The sequence below is a fragment of the Silurus aristotelis genome, assembly GCF_946808225.1.
Source record: "Silurus aristotelis genome assembly, chromosome: 10".
NCBI lineage: Eukaryota > Metazoa > Chordata > Actinopteri > Siluriformes > Siluridae > Silurus > Silurus aristotelis.
Genome location: NC_139583.1, coordinates 10116795 through 10141213, shown reverse-complemented (window position 1 = coordinate 10141213; position 24419 = coordinate 10116795). Strand labels below are relative to the sequence as shown.

General features: G+C 37.5%; 1 protein-coding gene across 50 annotated transcripts in view; it reads left to right on the top strand.

Moving 5' to 3' along the window:
• Positions 1-24419, top strand: part of mical3a (microtubule associated monooxygenase, calponin and LIM domain containing 3a) — a 101116-nt gene that overhangs the window by 32381 nt on the left and 44316 nt on the right. For 49 of the 50 annotated variants that reach the window (XM_083551868.1, XM_083551831.1, XM_083551865.1 and 46 more), the window contains 5 exons: positions 19573-19940; positions 21878-22085; positions 22178-22294; positions 22462-22563; positions 23003-23158. In XM_083551868.1, the coding sequence (XP_083407994.1) occupies positions 19665-19940; positions 21878-22085; positions 22178-22294; positions 22462-22563; positions 23003-23158 (859 nt within the window). In that variant the 5' untranslated portion in view covers positions 19573-19664. Of the gene's footprint in view, positions 1-6363; positions 6573-19572; positions 19941-21877; positions 22086-22177; positions 22295-22461; positions 22564-23002; positions 23159-24419 lie in introns of those variants that run through there. The other variant, XM_083551842.1, reaches the window with a different exon arrangement.

Sequence of the window (24419 nt, the reverse complement as noted above, 5' to 3'; positions counted from 1 at the left end):
TCCAAAGCACTCTGGAGAAGGTTTTCGTCCAGGATATCCCTGTGCTTGGCCGCATTCATCTTTCCCTTGATTGCAACCAGTCGTCCTGTCCCTGCAGCTGAAAAACGCCCCAACAGCATGATGCTGCCACCACCATGCTTCATTGTTGAGACTGTACTGGACAGGTGATGAGCAGTGCCTGGTTTTCTCCACATATACCGCTTAGAATTAAGGCCAAAAAGTTCTATCTTGGTCTCATCAGACCAGAGAATCTTATTTCTCACCATCTTGGCGAACTCCATGCGGGTTTTCATGTGTCCTGCACTGAGGAGAGGCTTCCGTCGGGCCACTCTGCTATAAAGCCCCACTGGTGAAGGGCTGCAGTGATGGTTGACTTTCTACAACTTTCTCCCATCTCCCGACTGCATCTCTGGAGCTCAGCCACAGTAATCTTTGGGTTCTGCTTTACCTCTCTCACCAAGGCTCTTCTCCCCCGATAGCTCAGTTTGGCCGGTCGGCCAGCTCTAGGAATGGTTCTGGTCGTCCCAAACGTCTTCCATTTGAGGATTATGGAGGCCACTGTGCTCTTAGGAACCTTAAGCGCAGCAAAAAATTTTTTGGAACCTTGGCCAGATCTGTGCCTTGCCACAATTCTGTCTCTGAGCTCTTCAGGCAGTTCCTTTGACCTTAATGATTCTCATTTGCTCTGACATGCATTGTGATCTGAAAGGTCTTATATAAACAGGTGTGTGGCTTTCCTAATCAAGTCCAATCAGTATAATCAAAAATTTCTGGACTCAAATGAAGGTGTAGAACCATCTCAAGGATGATCAGAAGAAATGGAGAGCACCTGAGTTAAATATATGAGTGTCACAGCAAAGGGTCTGAATACTTAGGACCATGTGATATTTCAGTTTTTCTTTTTTAATAAATCTGCAAAAAGGTCAACAATTCTGTGTTTTTCTGTCAGTATGGGGTGCTATGGGTACATTCATGAGGAAAAGAAATGAACTTAAATGATTTTAGCAAATGGCTGCAATATAACAAAAAGTGAAAAATTTAAGGGGGTCTGAATACTTTCCGTACCCACTGTATATATATGTGTGTATATGTGTGTGTGTGTGTGTGTGTGTGTGTGTGTCGTTCACCTTCTATTACTGAAAAAGGAACACTACATACAATGGTGGCTTATTTTCAGCACAGCACTCACACTGACATGGTCGTGTGTATAGTGCTGGTATGAGAGCATCTGACAAGGGCTGAAACGATTCCTCGAGTAATTTGAATACAAAAATGTAATTTAGTCCATTTAACTACTGTGCCTACTGTACCACTGTGTTTCCCCATGGACAATTTTTACTGACGCACCACTCGCTAAAGTCTGGAGCGCTCTGGACAGATAAACACTATGAAATCCTGTTTCTGCCACATAAAAAAAAAATTTGCCTAATTCCGAATTTTTCTCCCTCCCAATTCTGACTTTATTTCTCCCAATTCTGACTTTATTTCTCGCAATTGAAACTTTTTAGCTAATCGGCCAGTGTCACCCCCTCTGTAGTGCCAGAAACTTTACACATTGAGAATTAAATGGGCTACGATCAGTAGAAGTGCATGGTATCAAACTAAGTCTCCGATCCCTGAAGAGAACTCTAACAATCAGTTCTGGAGAAGACGGAACAAGACAGATGAAGCAGAGGTTGATGTGTACGAGAAATAAAGTCAGAATTGTGACAAATAAAGTCGGAATTTTAAATTGCGAGAAGAAATGTCAGAAAAAAAGTCGGAATGTTGAGGAAAAAAAAGTTTCGGTTTTTATTTTAATGTGGTGGAAACAGTCTTCCAAACAAAACGGGAGATGCTGCATAATAAAAAATAGAGGAAGGTGAGGAGAAGATTCAGGCAAAAGAACACAACAAAAAGTTTTACCAAGTTTGAAATTTTGCTATTTTCATAATTTCAGACTAAAACATAAAGAAAATGACTTTTTAAAAGTCATTTGAAATTAATTTTTAAATTTTTATTTATGATTTGTATTTGCATTTTGATGTTATATGATGTTAAATGGGTTTAGATTTCACAGATATTATTGTATGCAATTTCAGCGATAAAAACTTTAATTTTTCTTAAAAGGAAATAAACTACTTGTTTATTTTAAAAGACTGTTATTTTCTCTTGAATACTTACTATATTAGAGTTAATAAAGAAAAAGTACTTTTTATTTGATTACCTGATTATTCGTTGGAATAATTGGTTGAATTCTTGATTATTAAATTAATTATTTTTCTGGACACTGAACACTATTTCTTATTTCTTACTATTACTTATCTTATATCTTATTAGATACACTTTCTATGGTTATTTATTGGGTAAAGGTAAAACCTACTTTCTAGGCTGATGTAATTTCCTGTGTATGGCATTTTTATGTCTGAAGGTTATTTTATAAAGTCACCATATCACAACGGTCGACAGTTATGTAAACAAGAGTACGTTTATTAACCGAAAGATTAATTAAGCAAATATATATGTATGGACAGGCCTTCAGTAAGTGCTTTATCTTGGTACTGAGTAACAATGGTTGGGAATGCACATACATTTAGTCTCTCCTTCATACATAGAGGCAATTTAGAGCAGTCAGTTCACCTATTGGATAGTCCCAGAGACAAAACAAAGTACTAGCTTTATTTAGGAGGCAAATAGAAAAGCACAAATGATGGACATTTTACTAGAGATAGAATGTAAAAACTTGAAACGTATACATTAAAGAGCTGTTCAGTTCATTAGAGTTCAACTGCTAAAATAAAATCAGCTAATTTTTCACTTCTGTTTAATATGTTTTTAAACAGATTTCAACATCAAACGTCCATGCACAAAATTGCACTCAGCAGCAAGGACAACCCTAACTGTAACCCTAAGCTTAACCCTTACCGTAACCCTAACCCTAACCCCAACCCCTAGCACAACTTCTATTTGGCTTGAGATTTATAGCACAGTTTGTGGTTATCTTTAGCACCCATCCAAGCCTGTTGGACTTCCAGCCGTATGTAAGTCGTTCTGCGCAAAAACACTGGCTCATATAGAAAAAGAGTGAAAAATTAAAGTGGTTCAAGGATTATGGTCGTTACCATCACTTTCTTTCTGAAGTTAGCTAAACCTGCCTATCTGTTTTGGTTATGCATTGTTAAATTGTTGTTGGAATCCATTCTTCTGGATTGCACAGTTCATTGTTTATACAAATGTTACTTGTTCTCTTCCAGAGCATTGTTGTTTTATCTAGGGAGGTTTGAAGGGTGAGCGATCAAATTGTTTTTGGCAGAAAGCTGCACCTCCTAGTTGCCAAAGCTCTTATTCTCTTGTGTGCTGAACTTTTTTTTGTTGATACTTTTGGCTTTCCATATTTCTTTTGCATTTCCAACCTGCTGCTTATTAAGTAAAACACATTGGTTATGACTGGCATCCAAAGATTCAACTTGTCTGATTAGAGGCATGATTTCCAGTCCTAACAAATGTTTGAACATTTATTTATTTTAAATATAAATCATATAGTTGGAGAACGTAGATGGTGCTCTGTTTTGACTTCTGCTTTCATCTCCTAGCATGGTTGACCGCAAAGATCTTGCTATATAGAGAGACAGACATGCTAACATCTGCAGCTGTAAATAAAATGTGAAAACCTGGATATATGCGGGATATAAATGTTTAAGATTTTCCTAAAATAGTTATGGGATTCTTTACATTATTTTTAGTCCGCCATATTTCAATAAAATTCATTAGCAAGCTAAACAAAAATATTATAGTTGTTGGTTGCTGCTCTACTACTGGTCCACTAAAACAAGGGAGAGATCAGTAGGATACATGAACATAATCAGTTAATGAAAACGTGGCTTTATATAAAGCATTATAAGCAATATAAAGAGGTAATGCCGTTTAGACGAATACACATTTTTCTGTTTCTAGTAACAGTTAATGTTGTCAAGTGTCTTTGGAAAAACCCAAAACCTTCCACTCCGTCTGAAGTCCTTCTCTCATAAATCGTAAATCAAAATCTTTACAAAACACTGGCATTGGACACTCTTTCCATATATATGAAATACATTTTGAAAGTATCATTATATCAATGACTACAGACTTTTAAAACCAGCTCATTTTTATGGAGTGTCTGCCAAGTTGTAACTATGGAAACAATACTCTACTAGAACAAGCATATTTCTATAAACCTGAGATTTGCCTTGCCACCAGAACTATTTTTTAGAGATACTGCAGAAAACTTTTCAGTATGTTCCAGGTGATGCGAATTACACTGATTTATAACTAGCATCATAACTTGTTTTGTTGTGTTGGTGGTTACTCTGTTACTCTTAATTTAACTTTGTGTTTGTCTTTTTGAGTACAGATGTTTTGTAAATGCTAACATGTGCGATCATATGCTTGGTGTACGATTAGGTAATGATGTTTTGTCTTGGATCACATAGCAGCCAAAATAACTGACAAATTTTTCTTGATGTTATTGAGGAGAAAATCTCCCTTAGCTCTTTTCTCTAATGCCACCATGTTTGCCAGGATAGTCCTTAATATTGGCCCTGGGTCCATTAAACCTTCCTGCTGCTTTTATAGACAACAGATGATGGGGAGTTGCTCAGGAGAAAAAGGTTAAAAATCGCCTACAGCTATAACTTTTTGACTTCTCGTATCCCTAACGTGCCATTCGTCATGTGTAAATGTGTTTGCTCATGCCAGTTTTGGTAATGTGTCAATGGAAACTTTGAAGTGCCAAGATTCATCCTTCCTTTCTCATGCCAACAATGCTAATGTCATATTGTTACACATCTGGAAAATATTTTTTCTCTTTCTAACCCAATGAGTGTTTTAGCACATAAAGATGAATGAGCTGCTGTGGGATTTCAGCCTGTATCAACATACAGTTCAGTTACATTTATACTGCAATCCCCTAAAACACAAACAACAACTAATTAATATTGAACTTTTTTAACAATTTCACTGTGTCTTACTAAAGTTAACCGGAAACCTACAATATGAAAAGATGGTTAGATAATTAGTCATGGCAGTGATCATCTGCCAAGCGCGGGTGGAAATCACACTTGCTCTGTGCGTAATGTGTCATTGACTCATTGACTCACGGCTCACACATTCATAGTCCTACAATTTGTCTTTGATTGCATAAAAATTGGGAGTTCAGAATTTATTACATAGTATTAAAAGTTTATCGATGACCAATTTGTTACTTCTCACTGCCACATTTGCATGTTATTTCTCCTTTTTTCTGTAACTTTGCGGTGTGTGTGTGTGTGTGTGTGTGTGTGTGTGTGTGTGTGTGTGTGTGTGTGTGTGAATGAGTTTATGCTCATTGGGTGAGGTGAAAATGTGGGATGAATGTTGCTAGTTTATGGAATAGTTGCATTGTTGTACATTAATCTAATTTAAGAAAGAAACAATGACAACTAAGGTTACCTTAATAAAAGTTGCTGCACTGATATTAGCCAAATAAAATCCGTTATGATTCTCAAAGGAATTTCAATAACGCACAATATGAGTCATGAAAACTTTGGTTTCTTTACAAAAATGCCAGCATTATAATATTTTTTTATGTAAAAAACAATAAGTAATAAGTGTGAAATATTCATGAAATACCCCAGAAAAGCATATCTGGGCATAATTTATTATGATATTTATAAAGATTTTATATCACCTAGCCAAACTATATTATAGCTTCCTGTCCAGTTTACTTTAAAACCAAGCTGTAAAAGGTCAACTGAAGTTGCCCCATCGGTGTAGTGTTCACTTTGCAAGTAAAAAAAATCATTTGGCTAAATTTTTTGTTATAAATTGGCATTACCTCTCTGAATTTGTTTTAATTGTCTAATGCCACAGTGAACCAAAGAAAGGTCATACAATCATACAATCGTATCATATGTAAAGGTATACATCTTATATTATCTTCTGGATTCTTCTGCTTTATTTTAATTTGGATTTGTTTTACTGTAAAAGCATAGAATTTGCAAGTGCTATGGTATAAATAATCTTCTCCCATTTTTTTTTTTTTGGCTGTTGTGGGGTCAGCTTAATGAATCAGCCCAAAAAAACTATTTTTTTTCTATCAAGCCATATTCATGCAATCATTTAAGAAGAAGTTTGGAGTGCATCTTCACTCCTTTCACCTGCTTCCAAGACTGTTCCCTCATTTGTTTTCTGTTCCATCACGTATCTTGGGATATAGTTCTTCTATCCTGCTGTTGCTACGGCAACAACAGTCTTATCATGTGACCTTGCTGAGAAGGAGAAGCCACTGCCGAAGTTAATGACGTCATTGTTGTCTGACAGAGAAGTGTGTGGTAATATGATTTACGGCACAGTAAGGCCTCTCCAGTCTAGTATTGGAAGAGCAGCCCGGAGGATCTTCGTCTGGAAAGGGAGAGTCGGTGTAGAACAAAGGATTAAGATTGAACACAAAAGAACCAGTGCCCAAACAGCAAAGCTGTGAACATGGATGTAATAGTGTTTTCTTCTCACTTCAAATGAATCGACGAGATCCTCTAGAGAGAAGAGCCATTGAGGACTTTGGAGCATCAAACTCACTTGTGAGTGTTTGTAGGATAAGCAAACATTATTGCTTTTGTTTTGCCATTGAATTACATGCCACACTATATGCACTATATGATTTGCTGTTTATTTTAGAAGTATTGGTTTTGTAGGAATTTTGCATTAATAAGATAGCATATCACTAAATGTTTTATTGTGTGCTGAGTTCACGCTGACTAATCTCAGACATTCCAGGTTAGTTCCTCCTAGAGCACACATTACAATCAAAATATAATGGCAGTTTAGTACTTTTGTTGATGGACAGGGATCATTGTTATTCGTCATACAATATAAACTATTACCACAGTTTTCTTCAGTATATAACCTTTTTTGCGCCACGGACCGGTTTAATGTCAGACAATATTTTCGCGGACCGGCCTTTAAGGTGTGGTGGATAAATACAACACAATAAAATGATACGACCAGCATAAAAAATTGTATTTTCTACATATAATAATAAACGTGAATCCACTGTGGTGTTTTTGGTTTATTTTGCCAGCTTGGGAGTTTGAATTTAGCGGTAATGTATTATGTGTTAGTGGCCGGAGCAGCCCCTTTAAGAAGGTAGCGGATGGAGGTAAGACATGTGACTGAGGCAAACATCTTAGACATCTTAGATCAGAGAGAATCCGGTAATTTTCCAAAATAAACCATCGTTTAGAATCAGATAATAAATAAAACGGAAATAGTGTCAATGGATCTCTCTCTCTCTCTCTCTCTCTCTCTCTCTCTCTCTCTCTCTCTCTCTCTCTCTCTCTCTCTCTCTCTCTCTCTCTCAGAATTTTGTTGTGATTGTTAGCTAGGCATTATTGTCTACAAGCATATATGGATATACACCGATCATTATCATATTAAGACTTGTGAAGTGAATAACACTAATTATCTCTTCATCATGGCACCTGTTAGTAGGTGGGATATATCAGACAGCAAGTGCATGTTTTGTCCTGGAAGTTGATGTGTTTAAGTGAGTTTGACAAGGGCCAAATTATGATGGCTAGGCGACTGGGTCTCCAAAACTGGGTCTTCACAGCGCTTATGGGATGTTCCCAGTCTTCAGTGGTCAGTATCTATTAAATGTGGAAGGAAGGAATAGTATTGAACCGGCAGAAGGGTCATGCATCAAGTCTCATTGAAGCATGTGGGGAGCGAAGGCGCCTCCTGTAGCACAAATTGCTGAATAAGTTAATGCTGTTAATGCTCGATAATGTTTTGCCTGATTCGTGCACAATAAACTGAATCCTAAATCCCTCTCTGTCAGTTATACTGTATTTATATATGGGCCTTCCTCAAACTTTCACAAAACTGGAAGCACAGAATTGTCTGTAATGTCTTGTGTGTATGCTGTAGAATTCAGATTTCACCAGAACTTAGGGGTTCGAACACGTCAATGTTGACATGCCGAGGTCAAAAGAGACATGGTTTAGTAATAATAAAGTGCAAACTCGAGTGGCCTGTGCTCTCACAGCCCTGAGCTCAAGCCTTCTAAATATATATAATTAAAGTAGTTAAAGCAGTTTCCTTCTGTATATACAGTATCTCACAAAACTGAGTACACTTCTCACATTTCAGCAACCACTGTAGTATCTCTTCTCAAGGGACAATACTATAGAAATGAAACTTGGATATATTTTTAAGTTGTCAATGTGCAGCTTGTACAGCAGAATAGATTTACTGTCCTCTCAAAATAACTCAACATACAGCCATTATTGTCAAAAGAGCTGGCAACTAAAGTGAGTACACCCTAAGCGAACATGACAAAACTGTGTCCAAAGTGTCAATATTTTGTGTGAGTACCATTGTTATCGAGCACTGCCTTAATTCTCCTGGGCATGAAATTCACCAGAGCTGCTGGATGTTAGATAGATGTCACTTCTCCACTTTCTGCTTGAGGATGTCCCACAGCTCAGGTCTGGAGACATACTTGGCCACTCCATCACCTTCAACTTTTCTCAGCCTCATCTTGGTGTGTTTGTGGTTATGTTGTTCGGCCCAGTTTCTGAAAGGAAGATGTTACTTCAGGTTGTTATCGACCTTTTTATAGCCCAAGCATGTTTGTGGAGAGCAACAATTCTAATTCTCAAATTCTCCGAGTTCTTTGCCATGAGGTGCCATGTGGAACATTCAATGGTCATTAAAGAATTGTCCTCAAATTCCACATTTTAACTGCTTTAATACAAGATACACACATTTGTATGGTTCTGTCAAACAGACAAAAACATGAACATGATGAATAGGACGTGGCTTTGTGTGGTTAAGTGACTTACTTTTGTCTATTTTGGCATTAATGGCTGTATGTTAAGATGTTTTTAGAGGACAGTAAATCTGTACTGCTGTACAAGCTGCACATTGACTACTCTAAAATATATCCAAGTTTCATTTCTAAAGTATTGTCCCTTGAGAAAATACTAAAATGGCTGAAATTTGAGGGATGTACTCATTTCTGTGAGATACTGTATCTATGTAACCAGTTTTTTCTTATCTGGTGTTTTTTTTTTTTTTTTTTTTTAGACCCATGATGCTCTTTGGTTTGTCTAATATAGTTAATCAAATTATGCCGAGCTTAAATGTTGCCATAGAAACCACAAGACTCATGTAGCCACAACACTTTAGATTTGTTAGATGTTAGTAGACTTGCGTTCAGTGTATTTCCATAAAAGTAAACATATTAAAGTATACATTTGGAAAAGTATGTAAATAAAGATCTTGATTCTTCTACAAAGCAAGACATTGAGAATACAGTATTATTCATTTTGCCTTGGTCTCTTGAAGGTTAAGCTAACCATAGCATATATACCATAGCACTTGCAAATTCTATAATCTTAGCTAACACACAGCTAAGATTATCTTCATAAAGGAGCTGAAGTGAGTGAAGTGAGTGGCATACCATGCAGCCTATTGAGACACATGTAATCTGGCCTATTTTTAGACTAGGGTCTGACATAGTGTCTTCAGGAAGCTTGAAAATGTCTGCATGTAAGAAGAAGAAAAGAAGAGTGAAAGAGAGAGGATTGTAGCGGAGGAGTGCGGATACACATAGCTTCTGGTGCTTGTAGTTGGTAGGAAATGGATGGCAGATGAATAGACGATACACATGCGCCATGACTCAATGCATTATTGACACAATATAATCATTTAGATTTTATTGCTTCTGCTGAGACCGATCACGTCCGAGCAAGTCTTTCTCTCAAGTGTGATATCCAGAGTATCCAGCTTGTAAACCTTATATATCACTGTACCGTTCTCAAATCTGATTGGTACATTTTCTGTGAGCAAAGCGAAGGCTTATATAAATGTCCTTGTTCTAAAATGATATGTTCCATAGTAACAGCTAATACATATGGAATTGCATGCTATAAGGAGATGTTTGTGCAGTAGTTATTAATAAAGGCTTCAGTATCAACCAAGTTGTGGATAAATAATCAAATTTGTGCTGGTAAGATTTAACCTTGACATCGAAACACATCACTCGACTCTGTTGTTGATCAATTAAAGTTTTCCTCTGTGTGTTTTAATCCACACATAATTCACACTGTCTTATGTTCCAGCACTACACGAATTTGATACCAGTGCACTGAGAAAAGTAAAATACCCGTAATAGCATGTGCCACTCAGACAGTAAGGAGCTATACAGCATTTTCCTGTGTGAAGACGAAGAAGCTGAATTTAGACCCGTTTCCAATTTTAGAACGCTGCTGTTCCGGAAGGTGCTCAGCCAATAATAAAAAAAAAAGGAGTTTGTGTTAATATAACCTGGCTGGAGACATTTTGTAGAGACATGGCACTTCCTGTGTTTTAAACCTGTGCTATGGGAGGGCAGTTCTCCTGGAGCACACTTCATGATTATAACTTCCCTTTCAGTTTAGCTTTGTGTCTTTTCTAATGATCAAAGTCTTCCTCATAATCTGGAGCTGTAGGAGTTTTCTTTATGGGCACTAAAGACGTTTTTAAGACTAAAATGCCGACTCGGCGAGTCAAGGGTTTTTGGATATGTTGCTTTCACTTAAGTTATAAGCTTTGAGAACAGAAAGTGAGTATTATAGGTTAATAAAGAATGATTTATGTGTTTATTTGTTAACTTGGCATGGAAACATTTCCAGTGTTCACGATGCTGAATTACTTCTACTGCTATTTCTCGTCTCAATTTCAGAAGCAATTCTAATGCGTTTCTTCGGCTTGGAGCTTCTGTATTTAACATTTTTTTGCCGTTGAGGTTGTTTGCACTTGGAAGCATGAAAGGTTTACACCAGGGGTCACCAACCTTTTGACTGAGAGCTACTTTTTGAGTACCGATTAATGTAAAGGGCTACTAGTTTGCTACACAGTTTTCAGTTTGATCTAAAATAACAAATTTGCTTAATTTACCTTTTATTATATGTTATTATTAATAATTAATGATATCCGTCTATGTGAAGACACTGATCATGTTAATGATTTCTTAAAATAATTATCAACAATGATTTAACAAAGTAGGAAACAGCTATTTTTTGGAAAAGGCCCGAATGCTACTCATGTGGTCCTTGCGGGCTACCTGTTGCCTGCGGGCACTATGGTGACCCCTGGTTTACACTTCTGAAATACAGTTTCTATTAGATTTGTTGCTGAAACATAATTTCCAAAGTAACAGGAATATCAGACACGAGTGACCCAACCTACTTTTTACACAGTCAATAGTTTTGAGTGCTGCAACCAAACTTTATGCTATTTGCACTATGTACACGCCATTGATTGTCAGTGTGTAACGATGTCTAGTATAAATAACAAATAAAAATACTTTACAGATAGTAGGTTAGTACTTTTGCATTGTTGCGATTAAGGAACCGATAAAGGATTTTAAAACAAAAAGGTTTCATTCAAAGCTTTTCCTTTTTAACCGACTTATTATTATTATTATTAACTAAAAACAACGCGCACGTGAAATGCTGATTTAATTTCAGCAAGGTGACTTTTACAACTTTGGGGACGATTTTAGGTTTTAAAGCTTGTTTGATTGTACAAGAAATCCGATTAGTGAATTGCTAAATTATGGTTTTTAAATTGTTGATTCCTATTGATGGTAGTGTGAGACTGTACATTTTGAAACATGTATCTTCCAAATGCAACTTGAGCATACTATCTTATGTTTGACTTACAGGTACGTATATTTATTCTAAAAGTCATATAGGTGCTTCAAGAACTGCAATCCGAAAGACGATCATCCCTGGATTTTCATCCTGAACATCTTTTTAATACATTTAGTTCTGTTTGAATATGTGCATGTGAAGTTTAATAATTTACAATCCCACCACCGGACCAATAGAAGTTTCTTTGGTTTCTTCTTAGTGTCTCATTCTATATGGGTTTTTCTCAGGCCGATGCCGATTTTTTTTCAAATCAGAGCAGCCGATGGGCGATATTTGAGTCTGAAACACCAAGCTGACTGGGCACACGAAACAAAGCAAACTGACAAACGGTCATTTTTGCTACTTGTCCTCGCAACTTAGCAGACATGATTTAAAAAATGTACAGTTACAGTACAATGTTAGTAGTGATTGTGGCAATTTTTGGTGTTCTAGCACAGTTCTAGCTTTTCCGTTTGTCTTGTTTGGAAGCCGAATACGGACTACTGCCACCTGCTGATATAGGAGAGTTATGTTTTCTCACGCAAGGGCAGAACGTACACGCATGGTTTGTTGAGTCAGATGCACCTGCCTAATAATTTTCCTAATTTGCAGCACAGTAGGCCGATACCGATCAATTGAAAATAGCAAAAATTGGAAGATTTAGCGGCTTCTAGACTATTCCTTGAGTCGAGTCAGGGATTTTCTCTCTCCATGAGCTCGGGCAATAATGACACGATTGAGGCACTTGTGGAGAATTGAAATGTTTTTCATTTAAGCCATTTTTTTTAACCACTTTACAATTGGAAAACCAAATACAATGCACGTGTTCTAACAGCCAAAGCGCTTGCTGAAATGATTTTGGCAAGTTATGACTGTCAGTAAGACGATTCACTATCCGGTGAATAGTATTTGAATCGGGTTTCTCTTACAGTCTCTTCTGCATCCCGAGTCAGAGAGTTTTTGCTCGCCACAATCATTCCTGGCTTAATCTGATTACCGTTAAAGTGTTTTGTAGTAAATATAAAACACTAATACAAAAGCCCTATAGAAGTACAATTGCACTGAATGCGATGTTCTGTCTGCATAAAAAAAACCTCTTCTTTCTTTCTTTCTTTCTTTCTTTCTTTCTTTCTTTCTTTCTTTCTTTCTTTCTTTCTTTCTTTCTTTCTTTCTTTCTTTCTTTCTTTCTTTCATCATGATTAAACTGTACTAATCACTTCAAAAGACCAAATTATTCTATGCTTCTAAGCTTTTTATTGATTGATTAATTTATTTTTGGATCCTTTTGGGTTACAATCCTGATGTACACTTAGTATTTTTTGACTAGCTAAAGGAGAGAAATAGCAGTGGAGTGCATACAAACCACAATCTTGTTTTCTTATTTTAATCTTGCAATCTTATTTTTGCTACTTTCTGTGAGATGCTAAAAAAACGAAAAAAACCCACAAAGTCTTATTGACTTTATCCAAAAATATTTTTTCCATAATGCAACTTTTTTTTAAATAACTCTATAAGAGACACCTTTGGTGAGACAAAATTTGCAATATGTGATCTAACATGCACTCATGGATTAGATTATAAGATATAATTACCGTTGTCGTTAGAAATATTGCTTTAATGACTAAGCCTTTTAGTCCAACAGTCTGACTAAGAGTAAAGAAATATATTTAATCATCAGCAGTAACTTTTTAACTTCTTAAGAATAAAATTAGTATCTTAGAATTTTTACTTATACTTTATTTTTTAATTATTATTATTATTTTATTATTACTTATATTTTTAGCATTAAAAAATAGCAGATTTCAGAATTTTAAGTGCTTTGTATGTTTTTTTTGTAGAAATGACTGTGCATTTGAGCTGAAGACGTTATTTCAGCAGTGTTTTATAACAGAAGGGAAAAGAGGAAAAGAGAAAAATCTTAAATTGTTTTTTTGGTTGATTTAATTAGAAAGAGTTCATTTAAATATTTAATATTTCTAGTTACTGTGTAACATTTCCCACAAAAAAAACTGCAGATTTTTAGTGTAGTCTCAGACATTTGGAGCTCTAGCTTCTATTGCTGATGCTTCGTACATGCAAATTAGGTCTTCATCCCGCCTTCAAAAATGCCAACCCACCAGATTCTGTTCAGCCTGACAGCAGGTGCTAATTTAGAGGTCGTCACTAGCTAGCATGCAATATCCTGTCTTTCTGACAAACTTTTTTGTGTATGAAATTCTAAAAATGTAGTCTAGCTAGCCATTAAGGTGGTCACATCCATCAGACTCCTAGACAAGTATTTTTTTTAGACTATAAGTTATGAGTAATCATAAAATGCACTCCTACTGCTGGAAAATCAGTCTTCTTTTACTCCTGCATATTTGAATCTGTTGCTGTTTCCAACTGAAGTTGGATAGTAGATTTGTTTTATTGTTTATTGAAACATAATTAATGCAGAAAAAATTTAGCATTTAGAGCCAAATTTATGTTTTTTATAGCGGTGTTTATTTTTTTCCAAGCTAAATGGGACCATAAAAAACCTTCAGTAGACACCATGAGGAACAAACCATGAGAGGAAGCAGACTTAAAGGAGGGAACACATCCTTTTCTGGGTGACACCTCAAAGTGCGATTGAGTCATTGAATAGAATAGCCTTTATTTGTCCAATATACATATATAGTGAAATCCGTTCTTCGCATATCCCAGCTTGCTTGTAAGCTGGGGTCAGAGCGCAGGGTCAGCCATGATACGGCGCCCCTAGAGCACAGAGGGTTAAGGGCCTTGCTCAAAGGCCCAAGAGTGGCAGCTTAGCGATACCGAAACTTGAACCCCCGACCTTCTGATCAGTAACACAGCACCTTAACCATTGAGCTACCATGCCCCTCATTCACTTCCACAACTCTACATTTTAGCATCAAATATGTTGTGTTGAATAGATCCTGATTATTTTATGAAGCTATTTTACTGTGTGAATGAATGAAATGACTTGAAAATCAGTGTTTCTTTAGCAAGTGCAATACATAGTGTTATAAAATTATAAGGGGATCTGAGGTGTGTGGTTATGGAGCCAACTTTGGCAAGTGATTCTTGGGTAAAAGAGGCTCCAAGCAAAAATGGTGGACCGTTTTTTCTCCTGCTAAGTAAAGAGATCTGTGTATCATAAGGCTGCTTAATGGGGCATATAATTTCCATATAAAATCCTTAGGTTCGCATACAAACTTCTAGCAAAGCAGGACTGCATTTACACAAAATCTATTCAATCAATCGATATAATGTCTGCAAAAATGCCTTTATTTATTGCTTTCTTTCTTTTAAAACATTTTATATCAATTATTATAGAGTTAACTGAGTCAGATAATAAAATTATATTAAAATGGGAGAATTTTGTATTTTAACAACTAACATTTTCATATCAATGAGCTTCGTCACATCTTCCAGACACTACAATATTTACAATATTAGCGAATAATAGCAGATTTTCTGACAGAAAACATTTGACCATTATAATTTATCATAATGTCAATATAATGATGTTTATTTATTCATCAGCCTGGGAGAGTGAAGGCTACATGTGTTCTTCCAAGAAATGCTCATGCTATTTATAGGAGAGGTGTAGCACATGCCCCCTTCTGCATTCATGAGCATATAGACACCCATGATTGTCTTGTGTTTGTATGATTTATGGGGAGGAAACATGCCACTCCTTTAACCCAGGGTTTTTCCTGGACCCCAAAATCACGTGTGACCTTTGAGTCTTCCATTCAAACTCTTTTTCTGTTGCACCACTCAGGATTTAAAAGGCTGTGATTTTGAACTTTGTCCAAAAATGCTAAAGGTTTTTCTTATTCGAACAAGCCATTGGCTTGTTAATTAAACGAAAATACATCAATCTATAATTAAATAAATACAAATCTTTATCAACTGTGAACTTTTACACCATATACATTATCTCACAAACGCAAGTACACCCCTCATATTTCAGCAACCATTTTATTAGATGTTCTCAAGGGACAATACTATAGAAATAAAATTGGAAATACTTTAGAGTAGTCAATGTGCAGCTTGTATAGCAGCACAGATTTACTGTCCTCTAAAAATAACTTAAAATACAGCCATTATTGTCTGAATATCTGCAATGAAACTGAGCGAAAATGACAAAACTGTGTCCAAAGTGTCAATAGTTTGTGTAAGCACTGTTGTTACCGAGCACTGCCTTAATCCTCCTGGGCATGAAATTCATCAGAGATGCACAGGTTGTTGCTGGGCTCCTCTTCCACTTTTCCATAATGACATCACAGAGTTGCGGGATGTTAGACACATGTCGCTTCTCCACCTTCCACTTAAGGATGCCTCACAGGTGCTCAATGGGGTCCAGGTCTAGAGACATATACAGCCACTCGATCACCTTCAGCTTTAGCTTCTTTAGAAAGGCAGTTGTCATCTTGGCAGTGTTTTTGGGGTTGTTATTATGTTGGAAACCTGCTGTTCAGCCCAGTTTCTGAAGAGAGAGCATCATGTTTTGCTTCAGAATGTAACAGTACGTTAGTATTCAAGTTTCCCTCAATGAACTGCAGCTCCCCAGTACCAGCAGCACTCATGCAGCCCCAGACCATGATGCTACCACCACCATGCTTGACTGTAGCCACAGAACCATTTTTCTTGGTTCCATCATCTGAGCCAAACAAGTTTGTCTTGGTCTCCTCAGACCACAGGACATGGTTTCAGTAATTCATTAACTTAGACAGGTTGAGGTTGTCTTCAGCAAAATGTTTGCAGGCTTTCTTGTGAGTCATTTTCAGAAGAGACTTTGTTCTGGGACTATGGCAGCGTCTGGTCTGAGCACTGACAAGCGAACCTTCCGCTTTTGCAACCTCTACAGCAATGCTGGCAGCACTCATGCTTCTGTTTTTTTAAGCAGCTTCTGCACTTCAGGCACAGCACGAGGACTCATTTTTGATCAACCCGTTATACGGCCTGATCTGAGTGGAGCCTGTTTTAGAAAACCTCTGTATGACCCTGGCCACTATACTGTAACTGAGTTTCAGGATGTTACTGATCTTATACCATAGGCCATCTTTGTGGAGAGCAACAATTCTAATTCTTATGAGGTGCCATGTTGAACATCCAGTGATCATTATCAGAGAATTGTACTCAAAGCACCAAATTTTAACTGCTCTAATACAAGTTACACAAATTTGTATGGTCCTGTCAAGCAGACAAAAAGATGAACATGATGAATAGTGATGGCATGGTTAAGCGGCATACTGTTATCACTTAGGGTTTACATACTTTTGTTTACAGCTATTTTGACAATAATGGCTGCATGTTGAGTTGTTTTCAGAGGACAGTCAATTTTCCTTGTATTGTCCCTTGAGAAGATATACCAAATTGTTTGCTGAAATGTGAGATGTGTACTAACTTTTGTGACATACTGTATAATGATAACTAGATAAGTACACTGCGGTTAGCTTGTGGATTCTTTGAGCAAAGTACACAATAGTTTGCAGATTAACACATCAAATTAGTTTTATTTGTATAGTAATATACAGTAATATATAGTGTATATATATTTTCTCATGCAAACTCGGAACTGCAGCAGTGTGATAGGCTGATAGAAATATTTATCTTCTGAGAGCTGTTAAGCTACGTTACTGTCTCTTTGGTCTATTTAAGTAGAATAGCAGTTCATCAACAGCAGATAATAATGAATGATGATATTGAATGGGTTTTTAGAAACTTAACGGATTCTGTAAAAATGTGGGGTTTTTTGTGTAATATTCAGCCACATGGCAGAGGCTAAATGCTGGGTGGATGTTTTGCTGGTGCTGCACTTCCAGATGGAAAGGGTCAGGTAGTGGAATGGGTGTGTTTGTATAGCCGAGCAGAGTTGGCACTCTCTTAGGTCATCTCTCCTCTCCCTCTCCCTCTCCCTCTGCGCCTCTCTCTCTCTCTCTCTCTCTCTCTCTCTCTCTCTCTCTCTCTCTCTCTCTCTCAGAATTTTGTTGTGATTGTTAGCTAGGCGTTATTGTCTACAAGCATATATGGATATATGGATATATGCTTACTCTTTCATCCTACACTGTGCCACTTTTTCCATGGGGTGGAGATTTCTTAAGAAGAAACCACACCTTGAGCGTGTGTGTGTGTGTGTGTGTGTGTGTGTGTGTGTGTGTGTGTGTGTGTGTGTGTGTGTGTGTGTGTGTGTGTGTGTGTGTTTTGGGGATGAGGCGGGCTGGGTGAATGTCTGCTCGTGTATCTTGTGGGTTGTTAATAAGAGGTTATAATATGACTTTCCTTGGCACGTACCAGCTTCTAATATGAACTTGAATACTACCGTATGTTTAGTGTGTTGACTTTTTTATTTATTTATTTATTTATTTTTTTTGCCATTTGAGACATAATGCCCAAATTGTTTTTTTTCTAGATTTTATGTTTTTACCAGCCAAAGGCAGTTAATATTCTTTTCTTACAACCTAATTTGTCTCCCTACTGATTTAATCTATAATAATAGTCCTACAGATAAATCACTTTTAAGGTTTCCTGTGACTTTTGCTAGTTAGGTTTATTTGGTTAAATAACAAGCTATGTCTAGCCGCAAACAGTTAATGGTACATAATGTGACATAATCAACAAAAAAACCTAAAATAATTGGGGTTTTTTTGGGGTTTTTTTACTTCTCATTAACATTAGCATTTACACCTAAGTAGCATTAGCAAGCTATAGCTTGGGGTTCTGTATATTTAGTGGTGAGGTACATAAGAATGATGACATATTATCACCATGGAAAATAATTATGCTGCTCTGTGGTGTATTTAAGCATATGTTAATTTTAGTTAACTAGCACATGTAAGAGTATTTATTTTATGCAACTACATTTGGCTTGGTGTGTGTTGCGTTGTGAGGTTATACAGTTAAGGCGAACTAGCAAGATTTTAGCTAGATTTTCTGCTAGATGTTATTGAAACATATTTTCAATCTTCTATCTTCTATTCATGTTCATATGAAAATGTTGGCTAATTAACAAATGTAAATAAAAAGACATTGGCTAGTCAGAGGTATTTGTTAGCTTGATTAATTAATGTATTTTCAGGCTAGCTGATTTATCCTGTGAAGCATCAGACATGTCTGGTTTTCTGTAATGTATTTGATCATTTCTGAAATTCCTTTCGGTTGGTGAAAAACTGGAGTCATTTTTCATTAACTGGAAATAGCTGTGGTAGGTGAAACAGCGTGTTAAAAAGTAACATCTCCAAGGCTCTTTTGAGGCGAAAGAACTGTGGTCTGTCTCTGTGGCCCGTTTCTGTAATAGACAAGCAATGCCTTAGAATGTACTGTAGATAAAAATATCCCACAGTAAAAGATGTGCTGAAACAACTCCTTCCACTTTCTGACTGAAATTTTATTCACGTTCTTTACCTCAGACCGAAAAGTACATAGATCTACTATGTAATGCAATAGATGTACTGTAATGTTATTGATTAACAAAAACAAGGACATATACAGTATGGACATTAACCAGTGTAAACAGTATTTGATTTTCTGTATCGTTTATTTATCTCCCTTTGGCAGCAAACAATTAATCAGTCAAGTAAATCCGCATTTGAGCCTCAGAGTAATGTCATCCTGAACCATCACCCATGAAATCAGATGGTCAATTGGTCAAATACGTATTCGTTTCCAGTTACTGCTCAGTGAATTAAATTGGGCTCCGACTTTTGATTACCCACTTTTTCTTGTCAGAGTATACATTTGCTCTGTTAATTTCTTTTGTTTAGCCCTTTTCCTATAATCAAAATTGTTCACTGGAACAATTCCTAATTTCTTATGTGGGAAAGAAATAATACTTTGTGATGAGTCCCTCCTCTAACAACTACCTTGCGGATAAAAATAGACCTTTCTTTGTTTCATTTCCTTTTTTCAGGATGAAGATGTCTGAGGTAGGGAGCTGAGACCAACTCTGATTTAAGCAGTTCTGGAGAAGTCCCACAGGTCCCTGTTGACGGTTGAGGGACCATGGGAGATGGAGGTGTCCGTGCAGCGGGAGAGGGGGTCAATCAGTCACACATTCTCTTTGACCGCTTTGTTCAGGCCACCACATGTAAGGGGACGCTTAAAGCCTTTCAGGAGCTGTGTGACTTTCTCGAGCTCAAGCCCAGCGAGTATCGAGTCTTCTACCACAAGCTCAAGTCCAAGCTTAACTACTGGAAGGCGAAAGCACTCTGGGCCAAACTAGACAAACGTGCCAACCACAAGGAGTACAAGAAAGGCAGAGCTTGTACAAACTCTAAGGTAGGATATGAAATTTATAAGACTGAGATATTTTTTGCAGCAATAGGAATCCGATTGATTTTACCTTACACTTGCTATTGGAAAAGTGACAGCCGGCCATTTTTGTTGCCATAGTTATAAACACTGTGTGTGTAAAATGAGCGTTTCTAAATCCCACTTCAATTCGGACTGGTTTTTTTTTCAGAACATGGCATTGAAACGTCTTAGACTTTTTTTCATAGACATTGCATCCTTCATTTATCATGTATAAGTCATAAAGAACTACTGCAGTGATCTCATTTAGTTTCTACATACAGTTGAAACCAGATATTTACATACACTTCAGACTTTTATTTCTTTACTGTCATACATTAAATCAGAGTAAACCTTTTCTGTTTAAATCAATAAATATTAACATATTTTTTGCATTTGTTAAATGTCAGAATCGAGCGAGGGATAGTTTTTATGTATTTTCACGATGATGATGATGCCATCTACTTTGTAAAGTGCACCAGTCCCTTCTGCAGCAAAGCAGCCCCACAACATTATACTACCACCCCCATACTTGACAGTTGGGATGGTGTTCAGAGGCTTCAAAGCTTCGCCCTTTTTTCTCCAAATATACCATCCATCCATCCATCCATCTTCTCCCGCTTATCCGATGCCGGGTCGCGGGGGCAGCAGTCTAAGCAAAGATGCCCAGACTTCCCTCTCCCTAGACACTTCTTCCAGCTCTTCCGGGGGGACACCAAGGCGTTCCCAGGCCAGCCGGGAGACATAGTCTCTCCAGCGTGTCCTAGGTCTTCCCCGGGGTCTCCTCCCAGTGGGACGCGCCCGGAACACCTTCCCAGGAAGGCGTCCAGGAGGCATCCGGAACAGATGCCCGAGCCACCTCAGCTGACCCCTCTCGATGTGGAGGAGCAGCGGATCTACTCCGAGCTCCTCCCGAGTGACTAAGCTTCTCACCCTATCTCTAAGGGATCGCCCAGCCACCCTGCGGAGGAAGCACATTTCGGCCGCCTGTATCCGGGATCTTGTCCTTTCGGTCATGACCCAGAGCTCATGACCATAGGTGAGAGTAGGAACGTAGATTGACCGGTAAATCGAAAGTTTCGCCTTGCGGCTCAGCTCCTTCTTCACCACGACAGACCGGTACATCGACCGCATTACTGCAGAAGCTGCACCGATCCGTCTGTCAATCTCCCGTTCCACCCTTCCCTCACTCGTGAACAAAACCCCAAGATACTTAAACTCCTCCACTTGCGGCAGGAACTCCCCACCAACCTGAAGTGGGCAAGCCACCCTTTTCCGACTGAGGACCATGGCCTCTGATTTGGAGGTGCTGATTCTCATCCCAGCCGCTTCACACTCGGCTGCAAACCGTCCCAGTGCATGCTGAAGGTCCTGGTCTGATGAAGCCAACACGACAACATCATCTGCAAAGAGCAAAGACGAAATCGTGTCGTCACCAAACCGGACACCCTCCGACCCCTGGCTGCGCCTAGAAATTCTGTCCATAAAAATTATGAACAGAACCGGTGACAAAGGGCAGCCCTGCCGGAGTCCAACATGCACCGGGAGAGCTGGTCATTCTTAAGCTCAGAATGAAATCAACTGGAGTTTTTTTTTGGTTTAAAGGCACGATAAACTTAGTGCATGTTAACTTCTGACTATGATGAAAGTGATAATAAAAATACATAAAAATTCTCCCTCGCTCGATTCTGACATTTAACAAATGCAAAATGCAAAAAATATGTTAATATTTATTTATTTAAAACAGAACAAGTTTACTCTGATTTATTGTATGACAGTAAAAAAATAAAAGTTTTTGTGTTTTTTTTTTTTAAGTGTATGTTAATTTCTGGTTTCAACTGTACCAACACTAGACAAATTCTGCTGATATAAACATAGGATTAATTTCTAGACCAGCTTGTTTACCATTGTGTACCTTTGTTCAGTGTCTAATCATCGGAGCAGGACCATGTGGTCTGCGCACAGCTATAGAACTTGCCTTTATGGGAGCCAAGGTGGTCCTGTTGGAGAAGAGAGACGCCTTTTCCCGCAACAATGTTCTGCACTTGTGGCCTTTCACCATTCATGACCTGCGTGGTCTTGGCGCAAAAAAGTTCTATGGAAAATTCTGCGCCGGCTCAATAGACCATATCAGTGAGTAGATGGAAACGCATAAACACGCGCACAACAACTTATGGGAACGCGTCTTCAGTTGTGCTGATGTGCTTTGGTCTTGCTGTTCTCAGGTATTCGTCAGCTGCAATTGATGCTGCTGAAAATGGCTCTGCTCCTGGGCATCGAAATCCATGTCAATGTGGAGTTTAAAGGCCTCATTGAGCCACCAAAAGACCAAGAGAATGAGAGTAAGATGGCCTCTTCCAAGCCTTATGTAGATTACTTATGTTCTTTATCATTTAATTCAATGTCACTTGATGCTCTATTACAACATTATAAAGTTTTCAGCTTGTGCCGTAAAGGTACCACTTTGCACCACATTTTCCCAAAATTTCTAAGTGTGTAATGTCTTCAGGGATCGGCTGGAGAGCTGAAGTCCATCCCAAAACACATCCTGTTAGTGAGCTGGAGTTTGATGTCATCATCGGGGCAGATGGGAGGAGAAACACATTAGCAGGTAGAGCAAAAATCTGTTTTTATATAAGCCTTCTTTCCCATTTTCGTCTTAATATGGCTCAGGTCCCTCTTAGCCCTAGTATTATCACAGAGCTTTTCTGCTAACCTGCTGCGTAAAAAAAAGGTTGTTACTGTAGTATTATGTTGCTAAATTACCAGAAAAAAGCTTGTATCAGATTTAGGGTCTTTCTCACATATTTAACTGGTTTTGCCATTTGAGAATTATCACAATCTTGATTAAATTCCACAGTCGCTCTTGGCTTTGGTTCTGAAGGAACCTTTTTTTAAATCTTGGAACAGAGGCAATCAGTGGAAGAAACTGAATTTTCTCTCTGATGTTCAGGCCTCTAGAAAATAAGCATCATAAAATTGAAGAGACTTTTGTAGAATTGCTGCTTCAAGCTTCTTCATACTTTGTTGTTTTCATTTTTTCTCCTCAGGGTTCAGAAGGAAAGAGTTCAGGGGCAAGTTGGCCATCGCCATCACGGCCAACTTTATAAACCGCAACACTACAGCTGAGGCCAAAGTGGAGGAGATCAGTGGGGTGGCCTTCATCTTCAACCAGAAGTTCTTTCAGGATCTAAGGGAAGCCACTGGTATGGACACGTTTGTAACGTTTGAAGTTTTGCATTGTCAGCACTTTGGGATTTGGCCTAATGATTAAAGGGAAGACAACACTGACTCAGCAGGACTTTCTCTTGTAACCCAATGTCCTTTTTTAACATGTGGCAGCCTCGGAAAACTTTTCATGAAGTGAAATTTTGGATCATTCTTTAATTTGCAGTATATAGTAATTATAATGGTAATTAATTAATTATTATTTAATTAATTAAATAAAGTAATTAATATTTTTTTTTGTTCTCCTAAACTTTACATGTTTATCAACCACAAGTTAGTAAAAGGGGGAAATGCTTATTTAAATATTCCATTGCAGCTGAAGTACAGGAGCATCACAGACATTTTGACAGCTGTATTTGATTAAAAACTGAATTGATTAGGCTGAGGCATGCCGCTATTGATTGAAACATAACACTTTCTGTTAAAGCAGATAACACTTGTATAGTGAGGTTAAAGACATCTTTAGGCAGACTGTTAGTATTTACTGCAGTGTTTATTAAACTGACTCCTTACTGTACATGAGATTTTGTAGGAACAAAGCACTACTTGAATCTATAGTATAGTACTATATGTTATGAATGAATAATGACTCATAACTGCACTATGCAGAGACACACGGTAGGAATGGGTTCTCTTTGAGTCTCGCTTCCCTCAAGGTTTCTTTCTCATGTCTCCTCCGAGTGTTTCCTTATCACTTACTCGCCTGTGGTTGCTTAATAAGGATAATCATTGTCTGGATTTTTTTGAAAGCTGCTTTGTGACGATGTCAATTGTAATCACCATTTAAAAACATTTTGCTTAAATTAAAGATAAAAGTCAATTAAAAAATAGTTTTTTTTATTAACTTGAGACAGCAGGATATAAACAGATTTTAAAAATGTTTTTCACAGATTGCTGGAATTCTGCTGCAGTGATGTTTGATGGTTTTCCAAATAAGAATAAAGCGTTAAGAGTTTTGTTGGTTCCAAGGATGAAATGTTCGAGAACTTCTTTTTAACCATGTAACCTGAAGACATTATTGGATATTATATAAATTAACGCCTTTTTTTATTATTTATTTTTACATATTTACAAGATCATTAACGACATTGAGCCATGAAAAAGTTCCTGTTAAAAATATATTGTTTAGTTACAATTGAAAAATCTATTTGTCCTATACACAGTAAATTGTACTGATAAAATAGAATGATTTGCATGCATACAGACCTGACAAGAGAGGAAAACTGAAGGGTATATAGG